At 51.0% G+C, this 20,150-nt stretch overlaps 1 protein-coding gene across 4 annotated transcripts in view; it reads left to right on the forward strand.

The window, feature by feature from the left end:
• Positions 1 to 5,906: 5,906 nt before the first annotated feature.
• The window catches only part of POU2F3 (POU class 2 homeobox 3), an 82,817-nt gene continuing 68,573 nt past the window's right edge, over positions 5,907 to 20,150 (forward strand). For 2 of the 4 annotated variants that reach the window (XM_025357085.1, XM_025357084.1), the window contains exons 1-2: positions 5,966 to 6,078; positions 12,139 to 12,207. Coding sequence is in view for 1 of the 4 variants with exons in the window: in XM_025357082.1 (XP_025212867.1) it covers positions 6,051 to 6,078; positions 12,139 to 12,207 (97 nt within the window). In the remaining 3 variants the exon portion in view is untranslated. Of the gene's footprint in view, positions 6,079 to 12,138; positions 12,208 to 20,150 lie in introns of all 4 variants that reach the window. The other 2 variants (XM_025357082.1, XM_025357083.1) reach the window with 2 other exon arrangements.

Below are 20,150 nucleotides of genomic sequence, written 5' to 3' on the forward strand. Positions count from 1 at the left end.
GAAAGCAGAAGCCTTGAGAGGAGAAGACTCTTCACCACTCCCAGGCCTGCACTGGCACCCACCTTCCCAGTTCCCCTCCTGTCCTGAGGGCGGCGTGGCTTTTCTCCCGACTCCTCCGGACCTCCCCTCTGGAGGAAACGATCCCCTCTTCCTCCAGCATCGCTCCCTTTCCTGCTTCCTTCCCAGTGGCCCTGGAGAATTCACATTCTTTCTCATCTCAAGAGCAAAATAAAAAACACCTCAAAACCAGGTCCCTCTCCACCTCTGCCCTATTTCTCCCTGCTCCTTCACAGACCAACTTTTGCCAGCATCCTCCTCCCCAGCACTTTCCAACCTTGGAATCGCTACTCAAGGCTACGCAGCAATCAGCTAGGATGTGTATCACACGTCATCTGTTACTGAAATGGTTGAACTATTTTCACCAAAGTCAGGGCAGATTCCAGGTTCTTCCCATGTGAATATCACCACCCTCGTGGCTCCTGCTTTTGCGCCTCTCACACTCAGTCCTTGTCTATACGAAGTGGGACTCGGCAAATGCTCCACGCCCCCTCCTGGGATATGCTGTTTGTTCCCTTTTGCTTTCTCCCTCTTAGCTGGGGATCGCAGCTTAAATGTCTCTTCCTCCAAGAAGCCTTTCCCGATGTTCCCAGATTTGGGGAAGGTGTGCCCCATGGCAGGTTCCCTTCACACACTGTGCTTTCCTTCTAGAGCACATGCCACAGAATGAGGGACCTGCCTGCTCACTGGTCCACAAGCATCAATGACTGTGGGCGTCCTGAAGGTAGGGACAGTGTCCGTTACATTCCCAGCCCCTAGCCCCATGCAGCTCCAGCGGGTCCCCAACACAGCTGTAAATGGATGAATGGCCACTGATCCCACGGGGATCACTGCAAAGGGCAGTGCAGGAGGTAGGACATTTTGACTGGCAGAGATGTCCAGCAACAGGACGGACAGCCCAACAAGTCAGGAGCACCTGTCACTGCGTTGACTGAGCAGAAACAACCAAGCTGGCTGACTCCAACTGGGGTTCTGGGCTGAGGTCTGGTCTTTGATGGGGAGCAGGGAGTAGAAGACTCAATGGTGGTCTGAAACTTAAATTCAACATCTCCATCTTGCCTAGACCTGGGGCCCTCCTCTGTGCACCCCCCAGCCATGGATGGGCACTCCCCGGTGAAAAGACCTCTCCAGGGTCTTGCCGGTAGCGGTGCAAAAGTCAGGGTCACATGCCCCTGTGACCACAAGAGGGCGCGCTGGGCCTAGACTTGAGCGTGCAGGTGGCCTGGGAGGGTTACCTGGGGTGAGGTGGGCGGGGGCAGACAGGAAAGGACTGGCCAAGGCAGAGGCCGAGGCTGAGCTCTGTCGAAGGTGCAGTTAGAAAGATCCAGCTCAGGCCCAATGCCGGCCTCAAAGTCAAAAAAGTTGATTGGAAGCAGAGTTGCTGTTACGTTGTCTTTAAATTAAATATATGTTGCTATTGTCCATGATTCTGAACTTTTAAGTGCAAAATGGACAATGAATTTGTGTGTACTGCCCCGCAATATGGGTGAAGGCTGGGTATGGGGAGATGTCCCTTGGGCAGGGACGGGGGTATTCAGCATTAGAGACATCAGAGCAGAGAATGGCTCTGTATCCTGACTGCTGCCCTCTACCCATGCCCTCCCCAGACACAGTTACCTTATCCTGGTTCCCAAGACACCTTGCACTGTGTCACCCTGACATGAACCCCACTTCCACCAAAAGCCTTCTGGCTATGATGCCCTCAGATGTACTTTGACGTATGATTTAGAACAGGCCTGGAAGTCCTTCCTAGCCTCTCCCTCGCTTCCATCTGCTTTTATGTGGACTCTGAGTTTGGATCCATTCTCTTTGATGGATCCAAGGACCGGGAGCTGACCCCCTCCTGTACCCCCACGCTCTGGGCCCTGTGGCCCATCTGGCAGAAGGAAAGGGCTAGAAGGGACTTGTTCCTTGGTGGCCTTCCAGGACGCCTCAATCTCCGCCCTTCTCCTAGCCCTGACAACTCAATCCAGCTGACAGGACAGGAAATGGGAGTGAGCCCAGGGTCTACAGCCAAGAAGGTCCCTTTTCTCTGCTGAGGTGCGGAGGGGGCTCGGGCCCACTCCACACAGTACCCTCCCCAGGCCTGTGCACCATTTCCACCCGCTGTGTCTGGAAAGGAGGCTTGACTCTTGGGACCTTCTATCCTAGAAGCAAAAGAAGCTGATGATATGTTCAAACAGAAATGAAGCCTGGGGCGCTAGTGACTCCCTAGAGGTGCAGCCAAGGGGGTTAGATGTCACTCCAGGAGGCCCAGGAGGGCCTGGGGAGGGGTCAGAGTTGACAGTTTCAAACCCACAGCATCCCGGAGTAAGGCTTCTGCTACTCTGAAAAAAGTCCTCCAGCTGTTGAGAGAGGTGGGGTAAAGGAGGGAGGGAGGGTGATTTGCATTTAATTTGCATTTTATTTGCATATAACTCTTTTGATGTCCAAAGGCACAGAAATATCCTGTCCTGGCTTCTTTTTCCCTTTCTTTCTTCTGTTCCTTTCTAACCTCCAGGCAACCCCCTATCTCTCTCTCTCTTCCCCACAGCTTTTCCTCTCCTAAGCTAAACAGGCACATGGAGTATCAGGCTCAGGGGGGCTGGCATTTTCCCCACTACCTCACTGCAGCCTGGCGCTCAAAAAGCTGGTTTCATGGAGACTACAAGAACTGGAAAGGAGGGAGGGATGAAGGAGTTTTTTTGTGTTCCAAGCTCATCTAACTGAAGTGATCGGTTAGCAAGTCAGAGAGAGAGAAGGAATAAACATTGTTCACCGTTCTCACCCCCATACACACATGGGACTTGGAGGGCACCCCAGCCTCCTAAGCATCAGGAAGGGCATATGAAGGAGGAACAGAAAGAGTAGAAAGGTCTCTGGCGAACCACGTATTTGTTCTGTTTTCTAGGGTAAGTGCCCCTGCTTGTGGGCCTCAGGTCCCTCAAATGAGGGGTTCAATGATATCTAGGTTCCCTATACCTCATTATCTGATAAGAGAAGGGGAAGCTTAGATTTAGAAACTGGAGGGCAGGATTAAAATCACTGGCTTTGGGGTCAGCAGCCCTGGGTCTAAATACCAACTCTGTAGTCTACTAACTGCATTTATTTCTCTGAACCTCAGTTTTCTCATCTGTAACAGAGGGCTAATAATTGTACCTTCCATCTAAAGTGGCACTGACTAAAATAAGATGGTGTATGTTCAGCATGGAGCACAGCTCTTGGCACGTAGGAAGCACTCAATCTATATTTACTGAGTGAATGAGTAAATGAATGAATACGAGGCAGTATCTGCTGTCCTCTCCCCACTCAGCCCCTTCTGACCTGTTCATCCTCCCACCTCCACACCCCAAGTTTGGAACCCAAAGCTGTGCCTCCAACTGTGAGCCTCCAAGGTCCTATCCGTGCCTCAGTTCCCACCCCAATCCCCACAAGAACTCCATCTCCTCATTCCCCTCAGAACCCCAGAATCCTAGACTGCTGGTGCTAGAAGGCCCTTCGTAATTATCAAATATGGGCCTCTCTGACTTTTGGAAAACTAAAGCCCAGAGAGGAAAGGTGACTTTGCACATGAAAAAGGGCAACAGACCCCACATAAGGTGGTCAGAGAATGAGACCCTCGGTGCACATGGCCATGCAAATAATATGCAAATCGAGATATGGAAATAACAAGCACACAGGGGTATATAAACTGTGTGCAGGCATTTTTCCAGAATGGTGGCAGGTGAGCGCAGTTGTAGGTAAGAAATGGACTTCAGGGAAGAGGCCAAACCTAGAGTTGGGGAGGAGAAGAAAGGGCCGGAAGGGGATGGGAGCTGGGGGCGGGTTGAAGAGGAGGGAAGGAAGGAACAGAGGCTGAGTGTCCTGAGAGGCACACCCTTGGGCGTCCAATAAGCCCTTGCTGGTCTCTTTCCTCATCCAGAAGAAACAAGAAGTTTCTCTCCTCCCTTCTTTTCAGGAGCATGGAGAGGGGAGGTCCATCTGGGAGTGGTCCATCCTGACTGGGGAGGGTGGCGTATGTGGATCTGAAGCAGCACTTAAATGCTTCCTAATCCTCTGGGCCCTAATCCTCTAGCACCCACGGAACACTTTCTGATACCTGTTGTGTGCCTAGCCCTGTTCTAGGTGCTGGGGTGGGGGCAATAGAATGAAACAGTTGATCAGTTACCAACCAGGAGGTAAGCTAAGAAAAGGCCCTCAGAACCTGCCACAAAGGCTGTTAAGAACATGGAACTTAGGCCGGGCACAGTGGCTCACATCTGTCATCCCAGCACTTTGGGAGGCTGAGGTGGGCAGATCACGAGGTCAGGAGGTCGAGACCATCCTGGCTAACATGGTGAAACCCCATCTCTAAAAACACAAAAATTAGCTGGGCGTGGTGGCACGCGCCTGTAGTCCCAGCTGCTCGAGGGGCTGAGGAGAATTGCTGGAACCCAGGAGGGGGAGGTTGCAGTGAGCCGAGATCGCACCACTGTACTCCAGCCTGGGTGACAGAGTAAGACTCCGTCTCAAAAAAAAAAAAAAAAAAGAACGTGGAACTTAAACTCTCTAAGCCTCATTTTCCCCATCTATAAAATGGCAGTAATCATAGTACAATGTACAGGTTTTGAGGACTAAACAAGAACTGAAGGCAGAAGAGATGCCTCTCAAGTGCTGGGCATCCCAGTGCTTGGCACACAGTGAAAACACATGAAATGCTGGTTGTTATCGTGGGAATGATTGGGGTGCATGGTGGGATGGGCGTGCCAGGGGGAAAGGACACTGTAAACAAGGTGTAGAGGCAGGAAAGCCCAAAACCTGTTCTGTGCATGGGGAGTAGCCCGTGGGACTAAGGCGAAGACATGTTCATGAGTCCTGTCTGGGAAGGAAAGCGAGGCTCTGCCCTCCTGTCTGCACACAGCCATCTGGGCTTCCATGCAGGCCATCCTGTGGTGACAGAACCACTTACTGGGACTTGAAGAGAGGAAGAGAAAGGGATGAGCCTATGGTGGGTGCTGCAATGAGCACTGGAGTGGGAGTCCCGAGACCTCATTCCAGCTAGGCTGTGTCACTAGGGAAGTGTGCACCTTTGAGCAAGTCACTTCCCAGCTCTGGAAGGTGGCTGTCACCAAAAGCCTGGGCACTGGTAACTTCCACATCCATCCTCTCCTAGAGCCTCACAGCAACCTGGGACCTGGGGCAGGAGACAGGGAGGGGCAAGCAGGAAGCAGTTGTGTGCACCTGGAAACTGTGCTAATAATAAGCTGCACCCCCTCTAAATCCCACAATGCTATGAGGATGCCATGGGGGCTAGGTGAGCTTGGCCACTTGCTCAGCCTCATAGAGAACCCGATTAGCACCTGCACTGTTTTACAGATGAGTTAAATGAGCTCCGGGAGGTGAAGAACCGTGTCCCAGCCACACTGCTGGTAAGCGGTTGAGAGGTGAGATTCCAAAACCGAATTCTTTCCAGCAGATCCCCGACTTCTCCAAACACTCCAGCTTCTTTGCAGCGCTTACACTTCGGGATCTGTCCAGAAGGAAGCTCGGGCTCAGGCTGGAGAACACGCCAGGGCTTCCTAAAAAGGGCGAGCAGGACTAGGAGTTCGCGCCACTCCGGGCGCGGTTAGGAGGTGCTGCTAGGCCGGGTTGGAGCAGGCAGGTGTTCCGCAGGATCGAGACCCGCCCCGGCAGCACCCCCGGCCCCCTCCCCAGGTCGCCAGCTCCATGTATGCAAATCGCTGCTTTGCATGGGCCCGGGGCCAGGCACGGGGCTCCTGCCAGGGGGCGTGGCCGGCGGCCCCCGCCCCGCGCCGCGTGCTCACCTGGGGAGTGTGGCAATCCTGGCGGCGCCGAGTGTTGCCCGGGCCGGAGCAGCGGAGCGCGCGACAGTGGCGGCGACGGCTCCGGCAGCGGCTCCCGCGGTGGCGGCGGCCGGGGGCTGGAGGAAGGAGACCCTGGCTTCGCAGGGGGCCCGGCTGGGGCAGTCGCGAGGGACCTGGGGGGGCGCTGGCTTTGGCCCCGCCTGGGGCAGGATGGTGAATCTGGAGTCCATGCACACAGGTGAGGGGCGGAGGGAATGAGCTCTGACAGGTGTCACTGCGTGTGGGCAGGGGTGAAGGAGAGGGACAGCGTTCTGGTCGGGGAGGGGGGCTTGTTTCCCAGCGGCCAGGAGAGGGCGGTGTGGATAGCGGGTTGTCCTGGGGTGGGCGCCGGTCAGTGTTTGCGGACTAAAGGGAGGGGATCTGGGATAAGAAACCCTGGAAAAGAAAAAGGGTGGGGGCTGGTGGAGGGCGGGAGGGCTTCGAAGCCCCCGGTCTGGGGAGTGGCAGTTGTGTGGGACGTCGGTGTGCTGAACTGTCATAGTCTCAGGAGGTTGCAGGGATGGGTGGTTCACTCAGTCAGGGGTGTGGACCTGGGAGTGCATAAGTGAGGGAAATGTGTATGTCCACATGCCGGGTGCTGGTGTCCGGGCATATGTGTGAAATTGAGGCAAAGCGGACATTTATGTGGTTGGGGGGCTTAGGAGAAGTGGGTGAGGTAGGGCAATTACAGAGGTGCCCCTGGGGCAGGGGCCATACCCCATGTGTTTGAGAGGGGATGGTGACAGACACATCCTCTAGGTTCCATGTCCCATGCCTTCCTTCCCTAAGGGGTGGAAATCTAGGAGATGCAAATACTTTGCTGGGAGTCAGGCTTCCCTGCATGAATGAATGAGAGGTGGGCATGGAGTGAACCCAGCCGCTCCATTCACCTTGCTGTTCCTCCTTCCACAGCTGGGCTAAGGCAGGAGCTGCCAGGCAGCCAGGTTGGGCTTGGCTTGGGACTTGGAGTTAGGGTGGGCCTTCTGGAGGTCACAGGGCCTGAGCAAAGAACAGGTGAAGAAAGCAGTACCTGACCCGGCCATTTCTAACCTAGCAACTTACTGTCAAAGTGGACAGGACCCAGTGATCTTTCTTTAGGATTTGGGGGCTGTTGATGGAAATATTGTTACCTGGTCTTCTTTCTGGCAGAGTAGGGAGGAGGCAATTCTCCAGACCCACCCCAAGAAGCAGAGCAGGTCTGAGGCCTCCCTAGCCTGAAAATAAGCATCAGTGAGTGCCTGGAGGGAGGAACCTTGAGTGCCCAGTTCCCCAGATGCTGTTTCCTGGCAGGGCTGAGTGAGAGGCAGGCTGGCAGTGAGATGTTGGCGCTGAGTGGCTCCCCAGGACGTGCCAGAAGGGCTAGGTGAGGCGGAAGAAACCATCCAACTGGGTGTCATCCAGAGTCTGAGGAAAATCTGTTTCTAAACTGGGCATACCTTGGGCAGGTCCCGGGTAGGTGCTCTCCCCTTCACTTCCCGCAGAGAAGGCCAGGGTTTGAATGGGAGCAAGGCTCTTCAGAAAGGTGGGCTTAGCAGTGGATGGGAGGTTTTTTAGCATCAAGATCACAGACTTCCTGGGGGTTTTCCACCTCCTTGTCTACTGGAGGCTCCCATTCTGCAGAAGTGGGGGGTGGGGTGGGACAGTTGGGACCCAGCAGGGAGGCAGCCCAGGGCCTCAGAGGATATAGCAGAGAGCAGAGAGCACCAGAGGATGAGGTGGAGAGAGGGCCAAGCCCCCTATGCCTTCCCGGGGGTGAGCTCCTGGCTGATGCTTCTCAGAAGCCCAGACACCTTCTCCACCCTGTCCCTGTGAGCAGGGATTCCCAACACATGGGGGGACTGAGCTCAACCCCAGGTGCGGCGACTCCTCAAGGCAGGGTGTCCACAGAACTGGGGTAGATTCCCCAATTCATCTCTCTCCATTTGCCTGTTCCCTCCCCAGCCCACTCCCCGCTCAGGGCTACCTGGCCTCCCTGTGCAGTTTCCGGGTCTTGGCCCCTCTGTAGTGTCTGAGGGTTCCCCTTCAGTGGCACCTCCAGAGGTCTCTGAGTTTGGGACTTTCTGTCCCCTCTCTCTGACTGGGTCTCTATTGGACAGCTCACTTTGCTGGGTCCTCCTGGTGGCCTTTATGGTTCAAGATCTTCTTTGTAGGGTCTTGCAGTGCGCACCCTGCTGTGGGGTCTGTGAAGGAGGATCACTCTTCCATCTATGGAATATCTCATTATGGGTCCCTCTCTAGGGTCCCTTAGTCCAAGATCCTCTTTGGGAAATGTGGTCTCTTTTGAGTCCCGTTTTCCCCCGCCACAGTAATCCTATATCCTACTGACCTTGATTCCCAGCGCTTCCCCTGTGAATTCCCGGGGCTGGGCCCTTGGGGTCTCCTCCTTAATTGATTTACTGGAGGAGTTTGGATGGGGGAAGGAGGAGGAACAGGAGCACACAAACTAGAGCATAGGCTTGCTCCCAGGTCCCCCACTCTAAAGGCTCCACTCGCACTGGGGCCAGCCAAGTCAACCCCATTGTCTTGCTCTGATAACCTGGGTACGAGCCATGATTCAGGTTTGTCTGGAGCCTTCGCACCTTGTACTTTATAGAACATCTCTCACCTGGAAGCACAAAGACCTGAGCAGGCAGAAGGTCACAAGACACAGGGGCTCTGAGGCAAGGAAGGGCTCCCTGCTCCCTGACTAAAAACAGGCAGAGAAGTAGGCCAGAGGCGGCCAGCTAGGGAGGCAGATAAGAGACAAAGGAAAACAGTGGGAAGCCAGCTGGCGGGGGCACACCTGCTTTGCCCCAGGTGTCTCTTTCTCTGCCTTTCTCCTCACTGTGAGCTGTTCCCCACCAAGGTTGGGAAAGAGGGGCTGAGTCTCACAGATGGGTGCCAGTTGGAGCTCAGGAATAGCATTTGGGTTGGAAGGCCTGATGGTGGGACTGAGAAGAAGTGAGAGAAGTCTCCTCTGGTGGAGAGTTGGAGCCTTGGCTGGCTCAGAAGTGGGGCTGGTGGGTCCTTTGAAGTCTCCCGGTGGAAGCGCCACCATCAGCAGGTATGTGAGGGAGGAGCCAGAGGGAGCTCCCGTCCTTCTAAGAACATGAAGATGGATGCTAGGAGAGAGGTGGCTTCTGCTTTCCCAGAGTAGCCTGGTCCCAGGAGGTCCAGGACCCTCAGCCTGCAGCCTGGGGGGAACGCTGCCTCTCGAGCTTTCCTCCCGGGGTTCACAGGAGGGGCCGCTCCTGGACAAGCCAAGACTAACTTCAGGGTGTGATGGTGCTGAGTGGGGCAGGTGAGGGTCTGCAGCTGATGTCTGGGCTCTTACACAGAGCAGCTGAGCCTCCCCAGGGAAGGGAGTGATGGCAAGGAGCCTACTCAGTCTCTGGCTGAGATAACACAGAGGAGCCTGGCCCCACCCCACACCTCTCTCACTCACCACTGGCAAGTGCTGTCCGACAGGTGAAGGGTTACAGCGTCTCAGGGAGTTTCGGTGTTGGCCCATTTTTAGGCTGAGACCCAAAAGCTCGTCCCACCCATCAGCCTGAGCCTCCTACCCAACAGGAACAGGTTCTCAGTGTCTTAGCATCCTATGGGACTCAAGAAGAGGCTTGACAGGTCATCTCACCCTGCCCCTCCAATCCTGAAGTGCCACCTTGTTGCTCCCATAATGAATACATCAGATGAGTAGACATCATGGCAGATGAGGAGGGGAGGGGGTTGATGCCTTTAAAAGTTATTTTTTAGGCATGATTAAGACTAAAGTTTAGGCTAACTTAAAGCATGAATGAGAGCTTCTGTGTGTATTTGATGAAGGTGATGTGGAGAATGGGTGTTGGAGGAGAATTTGGGTTCTAGGCATAAGATTACAGTTTAGCTAAAGAATTACCTTCTTAAATGTCAGGAGTTTGAAATCAGTTGATTCAGAGACTCTGGTCATCCTCCCAGCATCACTGCCTCTTAACTTTTTCCTATCCTCATGAACACTTTTTCTATGAAGTTACAATTTGGAGAATCCTAATGGTTTCCCAGATAAAGGACAAATTACAATGGTGGCTGAGACAGAAAACCAAAGCTATTCCTTGTAATGGGGCAAGGGATTAATGGAGGGGCATGAGAAGAAGGCAGGAAGGGAAGGGGACTAGCACCTAAGCCTACATGTCTGTTTAATTAGTTCATTTGTTAGGTGCTTACTTTGTGCCTGAACTCTTTCCCTGGCAGTTTTCATTCAGTATTTCATTTAATCCTCACAAAAACCCTGGGAAGTGTGTATTCTCATTTTCAGGTGAGAAAATTCACATTCGAATATGTGGCTAGGGTCCCCCAGCTAGTTAGTGATAGCACTGAGATTAATCCAGGTTTGTCTGATGCCAAATCCCATACCCTGAATCCTGGTGCTGATGAAGCAAATTGAAACCACCAGTCGGGGGAACTTCCTCTGCACCTTTCCAGCAGTCTCTGACTCAGGGCCACTTCTCAGCACTGTTGAAGAACCCTCACGGTGAAGTATGAGCTGAGCAGATCTGCGTTAGGCAATGCCCAGCTCCAGGTGGATAGTACTTAATGGGTGGGACAGGGGAGCCCATTTCTCCATTGGAACAGAAGGCCAGTGGCAGCAGAAGCCCTTTGCAAACGTCTGGGTGGTCCACAGTAGTTATTCTGCATATTCATGCGTGGCAAACTATACAGAGAGTTTGAGACTGCAGCAGGGCGGATCGAGGTGAGGCTCAAGAAATGCCTCCCTAAACGCCATGCACTAGGAGGTGGCGGGGTGGGGTAAGGTGGCAGGTCTTCCTTAGAGCTCTGTGACTGACCACAGAGTGCAGTGTAGATTGTCTGGGGAGGGTTCCATGGAGCTCTGAGTGTTTACCTTGGAGTCTTCCCTCAATTTGGCTGGTCTTGAAAAATTCCTTAAACCACAGTGACTCCTTACTTTCTCCCCTACTTCTGGGGTATTCTAGGCTCTAAATCTTTGGATCCCCCATCTCTGGCTTGTTTTGGCATTGAAACTGCCACACTCCGGAGGTGGTGTACACCTCGGCCGGAGCCACACACATTATTCCTCACACACACAAAAAAGAAAAAGTAGGTTTTCTCCCCTCTTTCCCTGGGGCACAGGTCTACCCTTTTTCCTCATCCTGATCATCTCCAGACCTGGGCAGCCAGACTGCCAACTGCCTGATTACCTGATGCAAATTAAGACTGCCTGCTTGACTGGGATTGGCTGAGGAGCCAAGTATGCAAATTGGCTCACCAAGACTTTATCTGGTTCGAAAGAGTTAAAGTGCTGCCCCAGAGAAGGGGGAGGGCGGGGGTCAACATGATTTGAATAAAATATTCTTCTGTCTTTAAGGCTTCAGTCTTTGGGTGGTTTAATAAGGAGAGGAGCAGAGAGAGAGTGAGTTGGTTCAAAGTTGCCTCTTTTCTTCCCCCTGCTAACCCCAAGAGGAGACTTAGGGGCCTCCCACATAGGTGGTGGCAGCTGTCTGTTAAGGGTAAATGTTTAATTTATTGAAATGAAGCAGGGCAGAGATGCTGGACCAGCAGGACTCAGGGACTGAGCCAGGGGCTTGGTGTAGGTATTCTCTTTCTGTGGGGCACTGACCCGCTGCCATCCCTTTCTCACTGAGCCAGTTGAAGGAATAGGAGAGAAGGTAAGGATCCCCAAAGGACAGGGTCTCCAAGGAGAACAGCACAGGAGCTAGGGCTTGATCCCCAGACAGTGGGCTGACCTCTGAGACCAGAGAACCCAGGCAGGACCTGGGAAGAAAGGTGAGAAGGGCGAACCTTGGTTTAAGGGCACTCTTACCTTCCAGGATGCGGTTATTAAGGGAAACAGCTGGGGAGGCAGGCGGGGAGGGATAATTCTTTCACTATTTAAAAATAAAATAAATTCCTCAGATCCCAAAGGAAACGAGTGTTGGAAATGGGAAGTGTCCCCTCCACCCCCTTGTTAAATTTTTACCAACTGAGTCCTGGTGATAGAAGCAAGTGGCCATGAATGATGCAAAAGGTGAGAGACCCTGCAGTGGCACCGGGGAAAGGGGAAGAGAAAGGAAAGGAGAGGAGGCGAGCATGGGAGGAGGGGATCCGAGGGGATCCGTGCCCCCAAGCTTATGAATATTCTAATGGTTGTATGTTCGGGAATCAGGAATTTGAAAGTCTGATGGTTGTTGTAATTACACATTCATCTTTGCTATTTAGTTAAAGCCACATATGTCATAGCAAGAAAAATTGTGACCTGTTATTAAAATCAGTTGTGTTTTCCCTGCAGATATCAAGATGAGTGGGGATGTAGCTGATTCCACGGATGCTGGCAACACTCTCAGCCAGGTGGAGCCAGGTAAGGGTCTTCTCTTCTAGGGGATGGAGCAGGAATGCAGGGGGTGGGGGGAAGAGAGTTGTTGGGAATTGTTGAACAACTGGTATCTCTTCTCGCTTGGTCTTTCAGCCAACCAGACCCTAAAGCTAGGTCTTAGGAACTAAGTGAATTCCCTGAGGACATGGGATATGATTCTGGAGCCTTTGAACAGTAGATATTGGTCCTCAGTGGAACAAAACCTCTGGAACTAGGCTAGGAAGAGACCAGATACTTTAAAACAGAACAAAACCAAAAAGGTGCGGGAGCAGCTGTGTTCCCAACTGCTGTGACTGGCAGAGGCAGAACTTGTCTTTCTTAGATGGGAACCAGGGCCTTTTAGCCCCAGATACCTCGATAGTGCTCCTTAAGGCACTAACCAAAGAGGCCTGTGTACAAATGTTTCTCTTCCAAATAATGTGCATGTGGGTGGCAAATAGGCTCAGAGAGGAAGACTTGGTGCCTGGAGATGACTTTGCTTTGTAAAGAAGAGAAAGGATGTCAGTAGTCCCAGCTAGTCAGCAGGCCAAGGTGAGAGGATTCCTTGAGCCTAGGAGTTTGAGGCTGGACCATGTCAAAAAAGGGTGAGAGGAACGAAGAAGAATTAAAAAAGAAAGTTTCATAGCTCTCTATTTTTACCTCCATAGTCCAAGCCTTGCTTTGAAAGCTCCATATAATTAAAAAGAACTTAAAGATGAGTATAAATTGTAACACCACCAAATAACTTTAATAGCATTCCAACCAGACCTCAATTAGTCTTTCATCTGGATCATTAGAGACATAGAAATTAGAAGTGGAAGAGAATCAATGTCCCCCAGAGCTAAAATCTTTTTCAAATCTTTTAGAGCAGTCTAGTTCCATTCTTGAAGCTATGAGATTCTTGTCAGGGACAAGATAATTGGGGATCTTGGTGGGGAGGGCATCCACAGTATGCATTTGCCATAAACTTTTCTGCTTCCCAGTTTAATACTGAAACAGTGTTTCCTTGCACAGGTAGCAATACACATCAAACTACAATCTTTCTAGTTTGCTGTGCATATGTACAGAGGCAGCTAGACCAAGGAGAATGTGGGCCGGTCACACTTATGTTTCAATTGATTATTTAGCAGAGTATCTTTTACTAAGGGTCTGTGGAGAGGGGCACCTGTTCTTCCCAGTTGAGAAGAAGATTCCCTTTTATCTCAAATACCTGAGCAAGACTTTAAACTTAGTTCAGCTACAGAGTGATAGACACAGTACCCACACTGACACCCTTCCCTAGAGAAAAATCAGCCCAGGAGCCGTGATCCAGAGAAGCTGGATTGCCCTTTTCTGGAAGCAGGCTGACTGGAGCCAACTCTGTTTACCTGGGACCCATTGCCCAGGTGTGTGGGGACACAGCTAAGGGAGTGTCCACATGGGAAGAAGACCACACCTAACCAACTTGCACTGGTGTTCTGTTACTGTGACCAAGTCAGGGCCATAGTGTTAGGAGTGAGAATGAGCCACACAGAGCCCTGAAAGAGGAGCCAGGAAAGGCAGGGAGTTCAGATCCTGTTGGGGCTTAGGAGGGTTAGTGTGTTACGGTCAATCTGAGCAAATTCTGACTTCCTATCTGGGAGCTATATATAAAGTAGGTTAAGAGAGAAAGAATCCAGACATCGGCTAAGACCTTCAGAATCTGTCTCTTATCCAGGGATACCGCCAATTCAATACATGACCTTAGACCAGCCACTTTGCCTCCCTAAGAGGTAGGAACGGATGACCTTTGAAGAGTATGGATCTAGAATCAAACAGACCTGGGATAAAATTTGCAGCTCCACTGCTTACTGGCTGCATGACCTGAAAATTTATCCTTGTCCTTTTTGTAAAGGGGGAAAATTAATGCCCAACTTAGAGAGTGGGTTGAGAGTTATTTGAGATGGTGTCTCAATTCCTTAGAACAGTGCTTGGCACATGGCAGCTGTGACCGTCATTAAGATTCTGGAATATACAGATGGGCTTCGCTGCTGAGTACTTCTGGCTCATTCCCCGCTTTACTCAGGCCAGTGAGTCAGCCCGGAAGGTTGGTTTGCTCCCTTCACCATTTAGGAAAGGATTCTGCACAGGTGCCTGTTCAGCTCCAAGGAGCCCGTGATGTCTGGAACTTTACCACCACCAGTAGATCTTTCACTTCAGGGCTCCTGGCTGGTAGCATCAATACTTAGGTGATCTTCAAATTACTGCATGTATTTAAGGGCAAGAAGAAAGAGGTGGCTAATTAAAGTAACCAAACTTCCTGGAAAGTCGTTCTGACTCATTTTTTTACAGAAGAAAGCTTATTATGAGTCACAATGGTTACCAACCTGGTTTAATGGCTTCCTTTGGATTTTAAAAGGCAGATTCACCTTCTTAGTAGTGCATGAATTAAGGGGTGGTTTGTCTCTGGGTTTTAAAGGAACTATAAACAAAGGTGAGTTAGAAAGCCCCGGCTCCCTGAAAGCACCCCCTTTGCTGTGTGAAATCCCCAAGGGGTACTGGGGGTAGGAACTGGGAAAGGGAGGTAAATTTCCCCATCTGCACGGGTCAGGAATGCCCAGGAGAGCATTCTCAGGGCCAGACACAGACCTCCTGGCTGGTGGAGACCTGGCCGGGTGGCACATCTTTTCCTTTCTTTGGCCTGTGAGGAAGCCGAGGCATAGATGAAGAATAAGCTGCCCGAGAGCTCAGAATGTCTTTGCAGCAGCACAAGGGACCAGCCAAAGCTCAGAGCCCCTGTTCGGCACTCTTTCCTCTTTCTAGATTTCTGAACTATCAGCTTTTTTGTCCTTCCTACCTATTGCCTCCTTAAATGTTGTTACTTTTCCTCCACTTCTTTGTTTGAGACAGATTCTCCCTCTGTCGCCCAGGCTAGAGTGCAGTGGTACAGTCATGGCCACTGCAGCCTCGAACTCCTGGCTCAAGGGATTCTCCTGCCTCTGCCTCCCAAGTAGCTGGGACTACAGGCATGAGCCACCGCGCTGGGACTTTTCTCTACTCTTGAGGCTGACAACAATTTTTTTCTGTTCTCAATTAGGTGGTTGATGAGAATATAGCCTTACCCACATTTCAAAAACCCCCAGGTCTGTAACTGACAACCCCCAAGTACAGATGTGGCTAACCCTGTGACTTTTGACCATGCTGGTCACATCATTGCCTCAATCACAAAGGAGGAAAGAACAGAGGGTCAGGAAGAAGGAGGGAGACCATAACATTCACAGAGCCTCCTCCCACAGCAGGCACATGTAGGCAACTTTATTTACAGCATCTCATTTAATTCTTACAATAAGGCTATGAGATAGAGACATGATTAACCCCATTTTCATTGACGAGGAAACCGTAGCTCAGAGTGAGAAACTAACTTACCAAATATCACACAGCTTATAGCCGGAAATCAAACTTGGCCTTGTCTGACTCTACCAGACTCTTATCCTGGGTCTGCCATTAGCTCCCTACATATTATCTTGGCAAGCGTTTCCCCACATGGACCTTTATTTTCCTCCCCACAGAGTCGGGGTTTGGACTAGATAATCTCTAAGGGCTGAATTTTAAAGGATGTATGCACAGTTCTGCTTTTCACAATTCTTTCCATTGGTTTCCAGATCTTGCATTTTTGTGCAGGTTTCCTCAGCTCTGAGCTCTCTCTCTCTCCATCCTTTTTTCTGGTTTCTCCCCATTCCTTTCTTTCCAGCTTCCCTTTCAGTCTTTTCTCCTCTGACAGCCACAGCTGTCTTCTCTGTTTGGGCTCTGATCCTCTTCTCTGACTTAGCTTGTAGTTGTATAACCGACATCTTTGGAGGATGACTTGGTGGCAGATCCTGGGCTCAGATGAAGAGCACCCCTGTCCTCAAGGAGTTGTCCTTCTAGTGCAGGAATTCATGACTGCCTGGATAACAGTGACAACATATGTCTGTAAGGGTGTTCTCAAATACTTCATGCATTTGGCCTTTACAACAACTCTATGAGAGTAAGTACTATTAGCCCACTTCACAGATGGAGAAATGAAGGCTGGTGATGAGAAAGAACCTTAGCTACTTTTCCCAAGCTCCCATACCTAGAGAATGACAGAACTAAGCCTGAGTCTTTCTAGTGACTTTCTACCTAAAAATGGTGGTAGGAAGACTGGGAGTCAATGTGGAGAACCAGGGACAGAGGACATAAGACAATGGTAACTGTCCGGGCACGGTGGCTCATCACTTGAGGTCAGGAGTTCAAGATCAGCCTGGTCAACATGGTGAAATCCCATCTCTACTAAAAATACACAAATTAGCCAGGTGTGATGGTACGTGCCTGTAATCCAAGCTACTCGGGAGGCTGAGGCAGGAGAATCACTTGAATGCAGGAGGTGGAGGTTGCAGTGAGCCAAGATGGCACTGCTGCACTCCAGCCTGGGCGACAGAGCGAGAGTTGGTCTCAAAAAAAAAAAAAAAAAAAAAAAAAGACAAGACAATGGTAGCAAAATTATGGAGGATGGCACAAAGGGGCCAGAGGGGAGCCAAGTTCCCCACAGATAGACTAATCTAGTCCAAGGAGCCGCAGTTCCCACCCCCTCCCAACTCCCTACCCCCATATCCCTTAGGCTCAGTTGTCATTTGGCAGGGGTAGGGCCAGGGGTAGGGGGTGGGGCTTCAAACCCAGATGACTATAGAGCAAATGCCTTGGCACCTTTGCTCTGCTTAGAGATCTGTGAAGGAAAGACTCCAAGAGGAAGCCCAAGGGGGAAAGGGGGAAGCTGGAGATGAGGGAGGGGACTGGGCTTTGTCAGCCCTTCCTGTTGCCCTTCCTCCCTGGCCTCCACTGTCTTGTCTAGGAGGAGGAATGACTAACGTCAGCCCCACCCTGCAGCAGGACCTCAGAGGCGAGTCAGCTCTCTGGGGACCCTTTGCAGAAAGTCTCCCCACCTAACCCTGGCGATTTTCCGCATGGCTTTCAGAAGGCACGGACATGATTTTAGAGGGAAGCACAACTGAAACACAGGAGGGTAGTGATTCTCATAAGGTCCTAAAGAAAGAATGAGACCCTGCTGCCTCCCCAAGAGAACAAGCTGGAAATGGCAACTGAGAGGTGAGGTTCCAGGTAGGAATGGGCAGAAGACTTTTAGGGGTGAGCATGATTTTTCAGTCCAAATATTAATAAAACTATTCTTAAAATGGCAGAGAGGACAGGAGAAATCTAGGAAGTACTTGACAACCATTTTTATTTATTTTATTCCTTCAGGACAGGGTCTCGGCCAGGCGCAGTGGCTCACACCTGTAATCCCAGCATTTTGGGAGGCCGAGGCGGGTGGATCATGAGGTCAGGACTTCAAGATCAGCCTGGCCAAGATGGTGAAACCCTGTCTCCACTAAAAATACAAAAAATTAGCTGGATGTGGTGGTGGGCACCTGAAATCCCAACTACTCAGGGGACTGAGGCAGGAGAATTGCTTGAACCCAAGAGGCAGAAGTTGCAGTGAGGCCGAGATCGCGCCACTGCACTCCAGCCTGGGAGACAGAGCAAAACTCCGTTTCAAAAAAAAAAAAAAAAAAAAAAAGACAGGGTCTCACTCTGTCACCTGCACTAGAGTATGGTAGAGTGATCACAGCTCCCCACAACCTTGAACTCCTATGCTCAAGTGATCCTCCTGTCTCAGCCTCTGGAGTAACTGGGACTACAGGTGTGCACCACTATGCCTAATTTTTTAAAATTATCTCTTTGTAGAGCCGAGATCTTGCTATGTTGCCCAAGCTGGTCTCGAACTCCTGGCCTGAAGCAATCCTCCCACCATGGCCTCCCAAAATTCTGAGATTACATGTGTGAGCCACCATGTCCAGCTGACAATCATCTCTAGATGAAGCACATGTGTGAGCATGTGTGCACGCGTGCGCGCGCACACACACACACACACTCCCTCCCTTTTTATGATTAAATGACAGAGCAAGTCTGAACTGTATTTGTGTGATGGTGTATAATTTTCAAAGTCCATCATTAAGTCCTGCATGCACTTGTGCCCAGGACTTGAATTTCCTCATCGTAATAGAAGGAGATGGGTAGTGCAGGAATAAAATGAAGCGGTGGGCTAAGTGGCCTCTAGGGTCTGCACCTCTGTCTGTACTGGCTCCATCCCTCACCTCTCTGGAAGAGAGGAATGAAACCATAGCCCCCCAGACATTGAGGGGGTCCTGATATTCCTGCTTTGAATTCCTGAGAGGACATCTTGTCCATGTCTCTCTCTTCTTTTGGAGATATTTCAAACCCATCCCTTGAAAATGAGAGAAGCTACTTTCTTAGAGACTTATTTTTTGTCTATTTTATATCTCTAAGACAACCAATCTCACATTTTCTCTTGGCTGCCTTTTCTTTTTTCTTTCTTTTTTTTTTTTTTTTTGACAGAGTCTTGCTCTGTTGCCCAGGCTGGAGTACAGTGGCATGATCTCAGCTCACTGCAACCTCTGCCTCCCGGGTTCAAGCAATTCTCTTGCCTCAGCCTCCCGAGTAGCTGAGATTATAGGTGTGTGCCACACTCCCAGCTAATTTTTTGTATTTTTAGTAGAGACAGGGTTTCCTCATTTTGGCCAGGCTGGTCTTGAACTCCTGACCTCGTGATCCATCCTCCTTGGCCTCCCAAAGTGCTGGGATTACAGGCGTGAGCCACTGCGCCTGGCCTTGGCTGCCTATTCCTACAGGATGCCATCCTCAGTGCCTGGAAGTCCTTTCTTATCTCTCACCTAAGACCCTCATGCTGCTGCATAAGCCCATACCTCTTGTTCTGCCTTATTTATTTATTTATTTATTTATTTTGAGATGGAGTCTTGCTTTGTTGCCCAGGCTGGAGTACAATGGCACAATCTCGGCTCACTGCAACCTCCGCCTCCCAGGTTTAAGTGATTCTCCTGCCTCAGCCTCCTCAGTAGCTGGGATTACAGGCGCCCACCATTACACCTGGCTAGTTTTTGTATTTTTAGTAGAGATGGGGTTTCACCACGTTGGCCAGGCTGGTCTCAAACTCCTAACCTCAAGTGATCCACCCGCATCGGCCTCCCAAAGTGCTGGGATTACAGGAATGAGCCTCCGCACCCGGCCTTGTTCTGCCCTTCTCAGAGTGGCTCCCACCCCACCTTGTTTCTCCTTTCTGTGACAGGGAAATTAGTAGGTACTGATTCACCATTCAGCCTTAGACTGTGGCTCCATGTGCCAGAGATAGCAGGAGAAGAGCCTGTGGTGCCAGGAGTTGCTTCTCTGCCTCCAGCACTCACAGAACTTTATCCAATAAAACAGCCACAGCAGCAACTCACATCTGTACCATGACTTACAACTATAGACATTTTCTCATCCATAGATTCCCCAGCCAACACCCAGGACTAGGGTAAGCAGAGGGGGCAGGATTGTATGGTTCAGATGAGCCATGAGGAGCTGAGCTAGCCCTGCCCGGCACCAGTCCCTCTTCCTCTTGGAGATCTCCTTAAGGAAATGGTCACCCCTTGACCCCTGTTGCCACCTTTGCAGCCCCCAGTAGAACATGGACTCCTTTTCTGTCCAACGTAAAAGGGGAAAAAGGAGAGGGAGCCTGGTGCGGGAGGCATCTATGAGCCATCTTTTACCACCCAGAGTTCCCTTAGCTTATGTGTAGTCATTCCTCAGAGCACTGCTTCTCAAAGAGTCTGGGAGGAGGACCAGTGTTTATATTTCCAGCCTGTCACAGACACATATCTAGACTTACTGTGCTGTGCCCGACAGCATGCAGCTGGCACTTACCATGCGTACTCAACAGCACGCAATGGGCTCACACACAGTTCAGCTGGAGGCCCACTGATGGAGTGCTTGGATGTGCTATTAACGTTTCTAATTTTTTTTTTTTTTTTTTAAGATGGAGTCTCGCTCTGTCACCCAGGCTGGAGTGCAGTGGCACGATCTTGGCTCACTGCAACCTCCACCTCCTGGGCTCAAGCAAT

This window comes from Theropithecus gelada, chromosome 14 (genome assembly GCF_003255815.1).
Source record: "Theropithecus gelada isolate Dixy chromosome 14, Tgel_1.0, whole genome shotgun sequence".
In the NCBI taxonomy this organism is placed as follows: domain Eukaryota; kingdom Metazoa; phylum Chordata; class Mammalia; order Primates; family Cercopithecidae; genus Theropithecus; species Theropithecus gelada.